We start from the raw sequence: 12377 nt of genomic DNA on the forward strand, positions 1-12377 counted from the left end.
ATTTCAAGTAAAAAAAAAAGTTGAAATCTTTTTTAAACTGTCCACGTCCTCAAAAGAATGGAACTAATTTAACAACAGCATTGCCTTCGTCACCACCTCTCCTTTGTTGCCAAAAGTGGTGGGGAAGGCTGGAGATGCGAGGCTCAGCCCCTCCTCATTGGTCTGCTGGCTCCTGATGACTCTGAGCTGAGGGAACCTCCTGCTGTATATATGGGGAGGACCAGGCATTATTATCTTAGCATCAAGGCGGCAGGTTTCTGCAAAGTTTGGAGTAACTCAACAACACTGCATGCCAGCAACCCACAGGATCTAAGCAGTACCACCTTCTCACAAGGAGTCTGCATGACTAGCCACCACTAGCCATGCTCAGCTTTGTGGATTTACGGACTCTGTTGCTGCTTGCAGTGACTACTTACCTAGTAACATGTCAAAGTAAGTGCCTTCCCCTATTCTTCTTCTCAAGTCTGCAGCTAGGTCTACATAGCTTTTGGCTGGAGACTTTCTTGCAAGTTTTATGGATGCAGTGTGGGTTATAAGTAGCATTGTGCCCTGCAACAGATGTTTCATGGCTCCAGAATGTGCTTAAAGGGATTGTCATAAAATGCGCTGTATTTAAGGCATTTGAAAAGAGAAATAAGGAGAAATAAGATGCAGCCCTGCTTTGTGGTATTTGTGTAGGAGTTAGGGATGGATAGGACAAAAGTTTTTGGTACTTTGCGCATCTGGAAGTCCAGGGCGTTGTACTGTATTGTCTGCCGGCGGCTAAGCCTGTACGTCTGCGCCATCTAGCGGCCAACTCGTGTAATGCAGGTAGCTGATTTCTTATACTTTAATTCCTTGCCATTCCTGTGCTTGTCATCGTAAAACAGCAATGTTACATAAAGCAGACATTACATCACCAAAGAAAAATCTATGTCTGCAACTTCAGGGCAAACCTGAGCCCTAAGCTTACAGATTATCCTACAATGTGCACCTAAATATCATTCAGTTATGTGCCATTGTATCTAATGGCTCATCTGCAGGTAAATCACTCCTAGGCAAGGTGTATTGCAATATTAAGGTATTACTGCAGCATAAATCATATGTTATAGCATATCCTATGTGCAGTGGGCAGCTCTGCTGGAACCTGTAGTTCCACATGACCTCCTAGACTATAGCCATGCATTGCTCACCAGCACTAGGCAGGTGAAGAGTTAATGCACATGATCTCTGACTTTTCCCACAGCTGCTTCCAGGCATCTCCAAGTACAGACTGGTTCCCTTAGGAATTCACAGGGGCCATAGAGCTGAGAATACCCCGCCCTCTAGTGGGCATTGTGCAGTATTGCAGCCTCCTGTGTTTTATAAGTGCTCAAAAAAAAAATAAATTGAACACTAAAATACCATTGTGTTAAGTGTTCCCTTTATTTCTTTGAGCAATATATATTAGATATAGACCTGTGATGATCTAGCAGAGCTGAGTTTGTCATTAGGGACAAATTATTTTAGTTGTATAATGTGTATTGGTTTTACCCACATTGCAGGTACCTAAAATAATAAAATACTCAGATGTTTAGATACAAACTAAGCTCTGCTACATCTGTGTTTTGCACCCTAAGTTGCAGGGTTTTTATTATTAAACAGCACCCCTATTCCAAGTAGATGAGACATGAACAGAGTCTACAGAGTCCATGAATAATATGCAGATACAGCCACAAGATATATTACTTATAGGTGAATTAACAGAATGTGATCCCCCTATGATCTGCCCTGAGAGCAAAAAAATCTTCATTGGGTGATAAGTCCCCAACTACAGCTAGAGACCCCTACACCTGCAGCTAGAGACCCCTACACCTGTACCTAGCGACCCCCTACACCTGCAGCTAGAGACCCCTACACCTGCAGATAGAGACCCCCTACACCTGTATCTAGCAACCCCCTACACCTGCAGATAGAGATATGACACCCCTGAAATGGCCTGAAACTGCGCTAATAAGGTGGAACCACCCCTGACAGATGGCTGCAACGTGTGCCAGGGGGTTAACGTGGCATGCTGGGCTTTGTAGTTCTAAAACAGATGTTAGACTGCAGATTTAGTTTCTTATAAAATTAATACACAATATAATATTTTTAGCTATTTTATTTATAACCAAGATATTGTAACATTAGTTTATACATTTTATTATTATTATTATTATTATTATTATTATCTTAATTTTACGATTTTATAATAGTATTATTATATCTCACTACATCATTATAGTAGTTCTACATCTATTATTGTTTTATTATATTAGTCATATTCATCACTATTTTCCATTATTATTATAATTTTTTTTATAATAAGAATATTTATATTTTTTATATGTGTTCTTATTCGTTTTACCAATATTATATTGCTGTTATTATTATTACTATTATTATCATATGTAATAGACAAAATAATTACTGTAAGCCCCAGCTTACATTTATTGCATTATATTATTATTAATAATATTTTGTATTATTATTTATATTATTTTTTTTATTAATAACAATAATGATAATAATTGTTATTATGCATATGATTTGATGTTATTATATTACTATTATTATTATCCTTAGTTATTAGTAATATTATTTGTTTGTATTATTATTATCATCATTATTATCATTATTATTACTATTATTTAATAGTAGTAATAATTTATGTTTTTGTAACATTATTTGGTGTTAATAATAATAATAATAATAATAATAATATAACCAAATAATATTACTAAAATATAAATACTAATAATTATTATTATTTATGATATTATTAATATTATTTGTTGTTATTATTACCATTATTATTATTATTATTATTCATTTGATTTTATTATTTTTATTATTGTAATTTATTGTTATTAGCAATATTATCTGTTGTTATTATTATTATTATTTATATGATCATTATTTTATTACTTCCAAAACAAGGTTACTTAACTATTAATTTTATTTTTTCCCCTCCCTTTTTTCTCTCCTCGTCTCCCGCACAGATCAGGTCAGTAATTTCTACCTTTCCATTTTTGATTTCCCATGTGCATTTGTATATTTTCTTAGATTAGACCAATGGGATGGGCTCTACTCAGGGCCGGTGTTGGGTACCCCATGGATGACCGACATGTTGGCTGGAATGAGCCCACCCAGACGGGGTGTGTGGGTTGGCTTTACCTGGGGGCTCTCTCATATAGGGGGCAACATGGCACAGTCCCTATAGCTCCAATGTAGCGTTCTGCGCTGGATTTGTATGATCTCATTTGCACCTTTCCTATGGATCTGCTCAGGTGCGGATACAAAGTTACAACTTTTTGGGATTCTTTTTTTTTTCTTCATGCTGGAAATCCATTTTCTTGTCTCCTGTCCTTACTTTCCATGGGATCAGGGGATTTGTCATAAGGAATAGTCATAAAACTAACAGAAAACATCTGTGGGCCTGGAATGTATTGTGGTGGCTGGACATTTTTACCAGTATTTCTGGGGGAGGGGGAGTTTTGCAAATTTTGGATTTTTTCTTACTCTCTTTTTGTTTGTTTTTTACCTTTCCATTGTTTCTAGGTGCAAGGGGTAAGGAATTGTCTCTATTATCTTGCAGTATCGAGAGATACAGATGTAACAGAGCTGAGTTTGTCATTTTCCCCAAAACTTATTGTGATAGTGGATTTTACATGGGACTGCATTATCTGATCACAATGCACTTCCATAGGAGTCCAGGTCATATTTGCTACTTAAGGCTAATACATTGCATATCCAATGCACATCCAAAGTATTAAATGACAAATACAGCTCTGCTACATTTATATATATATTTTTTATTTTTATATATATATATATATATATATATATAGATGTATATATACATATATATATATATAGATGTATACATATATATTTTTTTATAGATATATATTTATTTACATATATATACTGTGTGTGTGTGTATATATATATATATATATATGTATATATATATATATATATACAAGCTTAGCTTTTCCCTGTCTGGATTTGGTGGAATGTGGTGCCTCGGGCGACAGCTGCGAGCAGGTCGGGGCAGACCTTGGTAGTGTAATGGGGCTGGGGGCTGTTTCGGGATTGAAACAAATTGAAGAAGATGCTTTGCTTTGATTGACATTTTGGATGCAATGTATATGATATACATGATGTAGCAGAGGTGAGTTTGTATGGCTTTAACATTTTTAGTGATATCATGATATAACTCCTTGCACATTGTGAAAAGCTTTCTTGCAGTCCCATGCAAATCGACAGGTAGAACATTAGAATGAGCTCAACTCAGCTGAGCGCTGCTGCGCTTGACAAGCTCAGCTCTGCTACATCTGTAACCAATGCTGGGTTACAAAACGTCATGTATATATTTATATGCGTGCTATGGTAATGGCTTTGGGTGTTGTATGGTCTGACCTCAGACATTAACTGGTCTCAGCCCATAGGTTCAGCAATATTTAACCATTTAATGGCTGCAGATGGCATCGTTCAGCTTCTTCCTGGCTTTTTCTGCCGCAGGCGGTCGCGATTATTCAATTTGTTGACGTGTTCACGCCTGTTTTTATCTGCAGGGCGCAAGAGGAGATAGAGGCCCAAGAGGAGAGCAGGTAAGGAGCAAAACCACTTAGCGATTCTTAATTTTCCACCAGTAGAGGGCGTGATAGTAAATATTCAGAATTCAATGTTTACAATATTCTATTTTATTTTTTTATTTTTTTTAATAATTTTAAATGAAAACATTCAACTTTTTAAATCAAAGCCATAAAGTCAGCTTCTATGGAATTTCTTTTTTTTTTTATTCTAATTCTTATTTTTGGACATTTTTTTTTACAAAACTGTTACGTCTCTGGGCATATTTATCAAACATTTGTTGCATTTTGACTTTTTTTTTTAAAAGACAAAAAAATTTCATTAGGAGAATAGGAAATGTAGCTATTTAGTGTTTAGTAGTGCATGTGTTTTTTTCATGTGTTTTCCAATTGGCTTTGATATATGGGTAAAAAAGCATGAAAATACACATCTACGCATATAAAGCAACAAAACAAGTTTGTAAAGCAAAAAAAAAGAAAAAACACAATACAAATGGGTATGAAGCCATAGTGTTAGACAGTTATAATGAAATAAAACAGTTATCTACCACATGGTAACTACAACTCACAGCATGCTACATGGAATTGTAGTTTACTAGCATCTGGAAGGCCAATGGTTACAGTCCACTGAGATAAACTTTCCATATATGTATCAGAGTATGTATAAGAGTGAAGATATATTGACGATCTTTGTATCTAAGAGTGAAGGTATATTGATGATCTTTGTATCTAAAGAGAGAAGGTATATTGACGATCTTTTTTCTCTTTATACTTTGTTACCGGTTGAAATTGAGTTTAATGAGATGTAAGAGTAGTTGCCCCTGTGTATGAAAAGAGCCTAAACTCTATATAGTCCCTGGGTCACCTTTAGTCCCAAGATTAAAACTGTACTGTATGAATCATTGTGTATAGTCCATTTGGACACCAGATTGTGATGAAGAACTTCCTCTAAGTTCCAGGCTTTAGAACAAGGTTGACACAGGCAATGCCCAAACTTTGCAATAAACTCTATGGGTCAACTTTAGTCTTCAGGTTGTGACTGCTTTATAGGGACAATATGGAAGTCCATACACGTAGCTTAGTGACTTGTGTAGACACCAGACCTTAATGAAGGACTTCTTCCAAGATCCAGGCTTTAGGCCAAGGTTGACACAGGGAATGCCTAAACTTTGTAATAAACTCTATGGGTCAATTTTAATCTTCAGTTTGGGACTGCTTTATAGGGACAATGTGGAAGTCCATACAGGTAGCTCAGTGATTTGTGTAGACACCAGACCTAAATGAAGAACTTTGTTCAACTTCCAGGCTTTAGGACAAGGTTGACATAACAAATGGCTAAACTTTGTACTATAGTCTCGAGGTCAACTTTAGTCTGCAGGTTGTGAGTACTCCATCTGGACATAGCCTATGAGGAAGTCTAAAACCATAGCCAAGCTACATGAATAGTCTATACATAACTCGGCTATGTTTCTAGACTTCCATATAGTCCATATGGACATGTATGTAGACACAAGACCTCCATGAAGAGCATCTTACAAGATCCAAGCTTTAGGACAATGTTGACATGGGGAAGCTTAAATTTAATTATAAATCAATGAGCCAACATTAATTTTCAGGTTAAGACTGTTTTATAGGGACTATATGGAATTCTATACATGTAGCTTAGCTACTTGTGTAGACTTCCGTATAGTCCATGTAGACCATATGGACATGTGTGTAGACACCAGACCTCCTTGAAGAAAGTGCTCTAATATCCAGGCTTGAAAATCAAGTTAACAAGGCAACTGGCTTACAAAGTTCATGTATTCTCAGTGGTGGGTATAATTACTACTTTTTAGGACCAAACATCCAACCTAATGGTTGAACCACTAGACCTAGGTCATCTTTTGGCCAAACAGGTTGGCCTATGGTTATAAACATAACTGCCTTTGCTCATGGCTGAATGTTGGATCCATTTTTTCCCCCAATTTTAGTCTTCCTCTTAGGGACAGCTTTTGGTGTAACCTTTTGAGCTGAGCACCTAGCATTTTCATGTCCAACTAAGTTTTGAGTGTAAAAAAAAATGCGAGATTGATAAGACGTGGTACAGATTAGCACAACTCAGTAGTAAGCCACCCACATTAATCTTTCCCAGGGCCTACCAGGAAGACCAGGCAGAGATGGCGATGATGGACTCCCAGGCTTACCCGGACCCGCAGGCCCTCCTGGACCCCCTGGACTTGGCGGAGTAAGACATTAAACTTATAGCAAAAATAAAAAAGAATGTAAAAATAAAATAAAAAACTGAAAATATTGATTAAAAAATATATTCTTCTCTCTACTAGAATTTTGCAGCTCAATTTGACGCATCCAAAGCTGGCGGTGATCCCGGCCCTCAGGTGAGAACCATACATATTGCAAAATAGTGCTTGTAAGGCCGGTTCTGGGTTTTATCTTGCCATAGATGTAGCTAGTGATAGCATAGCTTGATGCTCATTTAAGGCGGATGAAGATGGGTCTTCGGGTTGGCAGCTGCAATACCCATACTGTTTACTTGATCGAGCCCATATTTAGTATATGGATATTTTAGAGAACTAGAAATAGTAAAAAAATATAGATCAGATATTACTAAGGAGTTGCTAACAATAAATCACATTTTATTTTGTTTTGTAGGGTATCATGGGACCAAGAGGCCCTCCAGGATCCAACGGACCACCTGTAAGTATATCACTATCTAACAGACTATATGTGCTAATATTTTTAAAATAATGAATAGGTTTGGTTAAAAAAAATTATGGGGAACTCACAAAAAGAAGTAGCTTTAAGATTAGGAATATTGCAGAGCTGGAACTAATAAGCGATAACTGGGATAAGGGAGGTGAAGCTTCAGAATATATTGTTCTCCCTATAGATCTACATCGGGGAGAAGGGAGGATGAAGTTATTGTATAGGGAGTAATGTAAGGAGGCTTTATAGTAAGAGAGGAGGAAATCTCCGGGGTAAGGGTAATGGAGAATTTGGACAAAGGTAATGAACTTTGGACATGGTTGTAAAGCTCGGTGGTTAACTGTGATTTATATTCATTGAATAGGGTAGGATTGCTTTGGGGTAAGGGTAAAGTAACCATTGGATAGAGTGAAGGTGATACAATTTTTGGATAAGGGTAGCCAAAATTCTGGGTTAAGGGTGATGTAGCTTTTGGATAAGGATAGAAATCCCTGGGGTAAGGGTGATGTAGCTTTTGGATAAGGGTAGCAAAGATTTGGGGTATGGGTGATGCTATTCTAGGATAAGGTTAGGGTGGTAAAGCTCTGGATAGATATTTTAAGTAAGGATCGCTCTGGAGTAAGGGTGATAGAAATTTTGGATGAGTAGCTCTGGAGTAAGGGTGATAGAATTTTTGGTTAAGGGTAGGTCAGGAGCAAGGGTGATGGAAATTTTGGATAAGGGTAGCTCTGGAATAAGGGTGATAAAATCTTTGGATAAGGGTAACTATGGAGTAAGGGTGATAGAAATATTTGGGTAAGGGTAGCTCTGGAGTAAAGGTAATACAAATTTTGGATAAGGGTAGTCAGGAGCAAACGTGATGGAAATTTTGGATAAGGGTAGCTCTGGAATAAGGGTGATAAAATCTTTGGATAAGGGTAACTCTGGAGTAAGGGTGATAGAAATATTTGGGTAAGGGTAGCTCTGGAGTAAAGGTAATAGAAATTTTGGATAAGGGTAGTCAGGAGCAGACGTGATAGAAATTTTGGATAAGGGTAGCTTGGGAATAACGGGATAGAAATTTTGGATAAGGATAGCTCTGGAGTAAGGGTGATAGAAATTTTGGATAAGGGTAGCTCTGGAGTAAGGGTGATAGAATTGTTGGATAAGGGTAGCTCTGGAGCAAGAGTAATAGAAATTTTGGATAAGGGTAGTTTTGGAATAAGCGTGATAAAAATTTTGGATAAGGGTAGCTCTGGAATAAGGGTGATTACAAATTTTGGATAAGGGTATAAAGGCTCTGGGGTTAGAGCGATAGAAATTTTGAATAAGGGTAGCTCTAGAGTAAGAGTGATAGAAATTTTTGATAAGGGTATAAAGGCTCTGGGGTAAGAGTGATAGAAATTTTGAATAAGGATGTAAAATCTTTGGAGTAAGGATGATAGATATTTTCGATAAGGTTAGGTCAGGAGAAAGGGTGATAGAAATTTTAGGTAAGGGTGGCTCTTGAGTAAGGGTGATAGATATTTTGGATAAGGGTAGCTCTGGAATAAGGGGATAGATATTTTGGACAAGGGTAACTCTTGAGTAAGGGTGATAGAAATTTTGGATAAGGCTAGCTCTGGAATAAATTAAATTTCTGGCATAAGCGTTATGTAGATTTTGTATAGTAAAGCTGTAGATGGTAATGATGGATTTCTTAGATAGAGGTGCTAAATTAAGGAAGAGAAATTACAGAAAGTTTTGGGGAAAAGGTAATAAAGCTCATGGATCAGAATCCTGTGTGTCTGGAATAGGGGCTATGAAGCATTTGTATGAGGATCATGTAATGTAAGGCACATGTAGGAGACAAATATATAGTAATCATGGGATGAGTAATGAGATTTTGGGATAAGTGTTAACACAGTTCTCAAAAAAGGAACATAAGGGACAATGTATACTTGCTATGCAGAGGATTCTTTTAATGGCGGCTACCATTACTGGACAGATGCTTTTATCTATCATTCATTCCCTTTCTAATCTTTTTGGTGTTTTTTGTAGGGTTCTCAAGGTTTCCAAGGACTGGCAGGAGAGCCTGGTGAACCCGGTCAAACTGTAAGTTCCTCATAAAAAATAATATTAACACATTATGAAGTTAAAGAAGAAGAAAGTTAAAAATGATATTCCCATCAACGTCACATCTTTTTGTATTTTTAGGGTCCCGTAGGTTCCAGAGGCCCCTCTGGACCCCCAGGAAAAGCCGGTGATGATGTAAGTTCTGAGGATCAAGTTGTGAGATTCTAAGTTATTATAATATTACTATTAGTTGTGTTAATTAAAATTGTATTTTGCTTTGGTAATTTTAGGGTCACTCTGGCAAATCTGGAAGACCTGGCGAGAGAGGCCCAGTTGGTCCTCAGGTATGAGATCAACACTTCCATATCTCAGTCCTCTGTGTTTATCCCTTTGACTTGCCATTTGAGGGGCTCCATCAACCAAAACTGAAATTTTAAATGGACTTGCAAAGTTTTAAGGGTCCATTATTCGTCATTACCTTATATTAATTGGCATCGTGAACCCACCAAGAATCTACCCCAAGAGATGGTCCATTTGCATTATGAAGCAGATTATTCATTTTGTATTATGGAGCAGTATGGCAAAAATGGTTGAGGTTCTCCAAACTATGAAAGTGCTCATTGGTTTCAATCCTTCGATCCAGATAATAATGCAGGCCCTACCCACCCACCAAAAATCTACCCTAAGAGATGGTCCATTTGTACTTATGAATGGAGCCAGTATGGGAAAAATGGTTGAGGTTCTCCAAACTATGAAAGTGCTCAATGGTTTCAACCATTCGATCCAGATATTGATGCAGGCCCTATCCCTAAACAATATATCCAGATCATTAAAAAAGAGATATTAATGTAAAGTGTGGTCCGTTATTATCTTTTAGGGTGCCCGTGGCTTCCCTGGAACTCCTGGTCTCCCTGGATTCAAAGGCATTAGAGTAAGTATTATTCTTATTTTATGGGGGCAACACAGGGCTATATGAGTTCTATCACTTCCGGTAGAATGACGTAACTCATGTGGGTGGTGGACTATGTTCAAAACTTTGGATTGGGGCCCCTCCACTTTTGTGGAGGAGTAAAAAAGAGAATATGTGTATAGATCTATCTCTGATAAGTTCTGTCATGATGACAGTGATGTATTTTTACATTGTAGTATACGACATGTCACTGACTTGTGATGTGGGCCGGTACTGATGTAGGTAGCGCCAAGGACCCACATTCATTTTAGACTACCAAAACCCGTTGATTTTGGCCTTACTCTTCACTAGTGTCTTGGGAGAGTATAGAGGCCATGTTGAACTCACCAGATCTTCTTGTTCTCAAAGGGTATAGCCACCACTAGAAGTGATTATCAGCAAGTTTGGGCATATATAGGGGGTGTTGGGTGGGGTCACTGTTATCCGATTGTGATCACAAGTGAGATGAGGATGACCTTTTTGTACTGGGTCTTCTCCAGTGGTGCTGGCCATGGGACATTGCCCCACTTGCCCCTTCTTATTTGGCATCCGGTACTGATGTAGATAGTGCCAAGAACCCACATTAATTTTAGACTTGACCAAACCTATTGATTTTGGCTTTAATATGTGTGCTGGGGCTGCCTTACTCTCCATAAGGGTCTTGGGAGAATAGAGTGACCATGTTGAACTCACTGGATCTTTTTGTTTTCAAAGGGTATAGCCACCACTAGAAGTGATTAGCAGCACGTTTGGCCATATTTAGAGGGTGTTGGGTGGGGTTACTGTTATCCGATTGTGATCACAAGCTGAGATGAGGATGACTTTTTGTGCTGGGTCTTCCCAAGTGGTGCTGACCATGGGACATTGGCCTACCTGCCCCTCCTTATTCGCAATACAAGAGTACAATCTACCAGTTAATTTAATGCTTTGGTTTTGCTTGGCAGATGGATGAACTGACCTTTTTCATTTATTTCAGGGACACACTGGCAGTGATGGACAGAAGGGAGTTTCTGGTGCCTCTGGTAATAAGGTATCTATTCTTATCATCAACAATGGATGGACACTTGGCTATCAACTCTAAAAAAATGAGTGGGAAATGTAAATATTTTTGACAGCAGTAGAAAAACAAAGAAATGTTAGGATCGAAGCATAAACTAGTAAATGGGACCGCAACCTGCTCTGCATTAAAAGGGTAAAAAAGTATAAAACAATTATATAGCACAATAGCAATCAAGATGGCGGGTGGGAAATTCAGTTCTCACTGATTGTAGCCTATTAATCCTGTTAAGCCGCGGTCTTGAATGATGTAGTATGAGATCCTGTATAACCTCATTTACTAAACAATACAAGATTAGCAAAACAATGACTGAATTCAAACACAGCGCCACACCTTTTCACAGGTTGGACCTGGTATTGCAGCTCAGTTCTAATCATTTTGGTATTCAAGTTCAGCTCCCTTTAATAAAACTAGACAGGAGTTTTTAGTTTCTGCATGACTTAAAGCTATTGAATATATTTATATCCAGAAAGGCAGGAAGTTATGTCACAATAATGGATATTATGGGGCAGGGCCTGACTACGATTACACTAAACTCACATCAGTAATGGTTGTTTATGTATGTACATATTTTATTTTTCCTATAGGGTGAGAATGGTGCCAATGGTGAAAATGGATCCCCAGGTCAGGCTGTAAGTATTAAATTTACATAGTTTTTCTATTATTATTTTTATAATAATAATAATAATAATAATAATTATTATTATTATTATTATTATTATTATTATTATTATTATTAGTAGTAGTAGTAGTAGTAGTAGTAGTATTAGTAGTATTATTAATATTGTTATTATTATTATTATTATTACATGTTATTGTTTTACTATATTATAATATTATTTCTTTACTATTTTGGTCTTTTCATAATTTTACTATATTATTATTATTATTATTATTGTATTATACTATTTATATTGAATTAACACATTATTATTATTATTATTATTATTGTATTATACTCTTTATATTTAGTTAAAATTATTACTATTATTATTAATAATAATAATACATGTTATTGTTTTACTATATTATAATG

At 36.8% G+C, this 12377-nt stretch overlaps 1 protein-coding gene across 1 annotated transcript in view; it reads left to right on the forward strand.

The window, feature by feature from the left end:
• Positions 1 to 215: 215 nt before the first annotated feature.
• Positions 216 to 12377, forward strand: part of COL1A2 (collagen type I alpha 2 chain) — a 29552-nt gene continuing 17390 nt past the window's right edge. The window contains exons 1-12 of the mRNA XM_075315667.1: positions 216 to 432; positions 4170 to 4174; positions 4578 to 4613; positions 6730 to 6822; positions 6920 to 6973; positions 7248 to 7292; positions 9321 to 9374; positions 9477 to 9530; positions 9626 to 9679; positions 10213 to 10266; positions 11261 to 11314; positions 11929 to 11973. Of these exons, the coding sequence (XP_075171782.1) occupies positions 363 to 432; positions 4170 to 4174; positions 4578 to 4613; positions 6730 to 6822; positions 6920 to 6973; positions 7248 to 7292; positions 9321 to 9374; positions 9477 to 9530; positions 9626 to 9679; positions 10213 to 10266; positions 11261 to 11314; positions 11929 to 11973 (618 nt within the window). The 5' untranslated portion in view covers positions 216 to 362. The remainder of the gene's footprint in view (positions 433 to 4169; positions 4175 to 4577; positions 4614 to 6729; positions 6823 to 6919; positions 6974 to 7247; positions 7293 to 9320; positions 9375 to 9476; positions 9531 to 9625; positions 9680 to 10212; positions 10267 to 11260; positions 11315 to 11928; positions 11974 to 12377) is intronic.

The sequence above is a fragment of the Anomaloglossus baeobatrachus genome, chromosome 6, assembly GCF_048569485.1.
Source record: "Anomaloglossus baeobatrachus isolate aAnoBae1 chromosome 6, aAnoBae1.hap1, whole genome shotgun sequence".
Lineage (NCBI taxonomy): Eukaryota > Metazoa > Chordata > Amphibia > Anura > Aromobatidae > Anomaloglossus > Anomaloglossus baeobatrachus.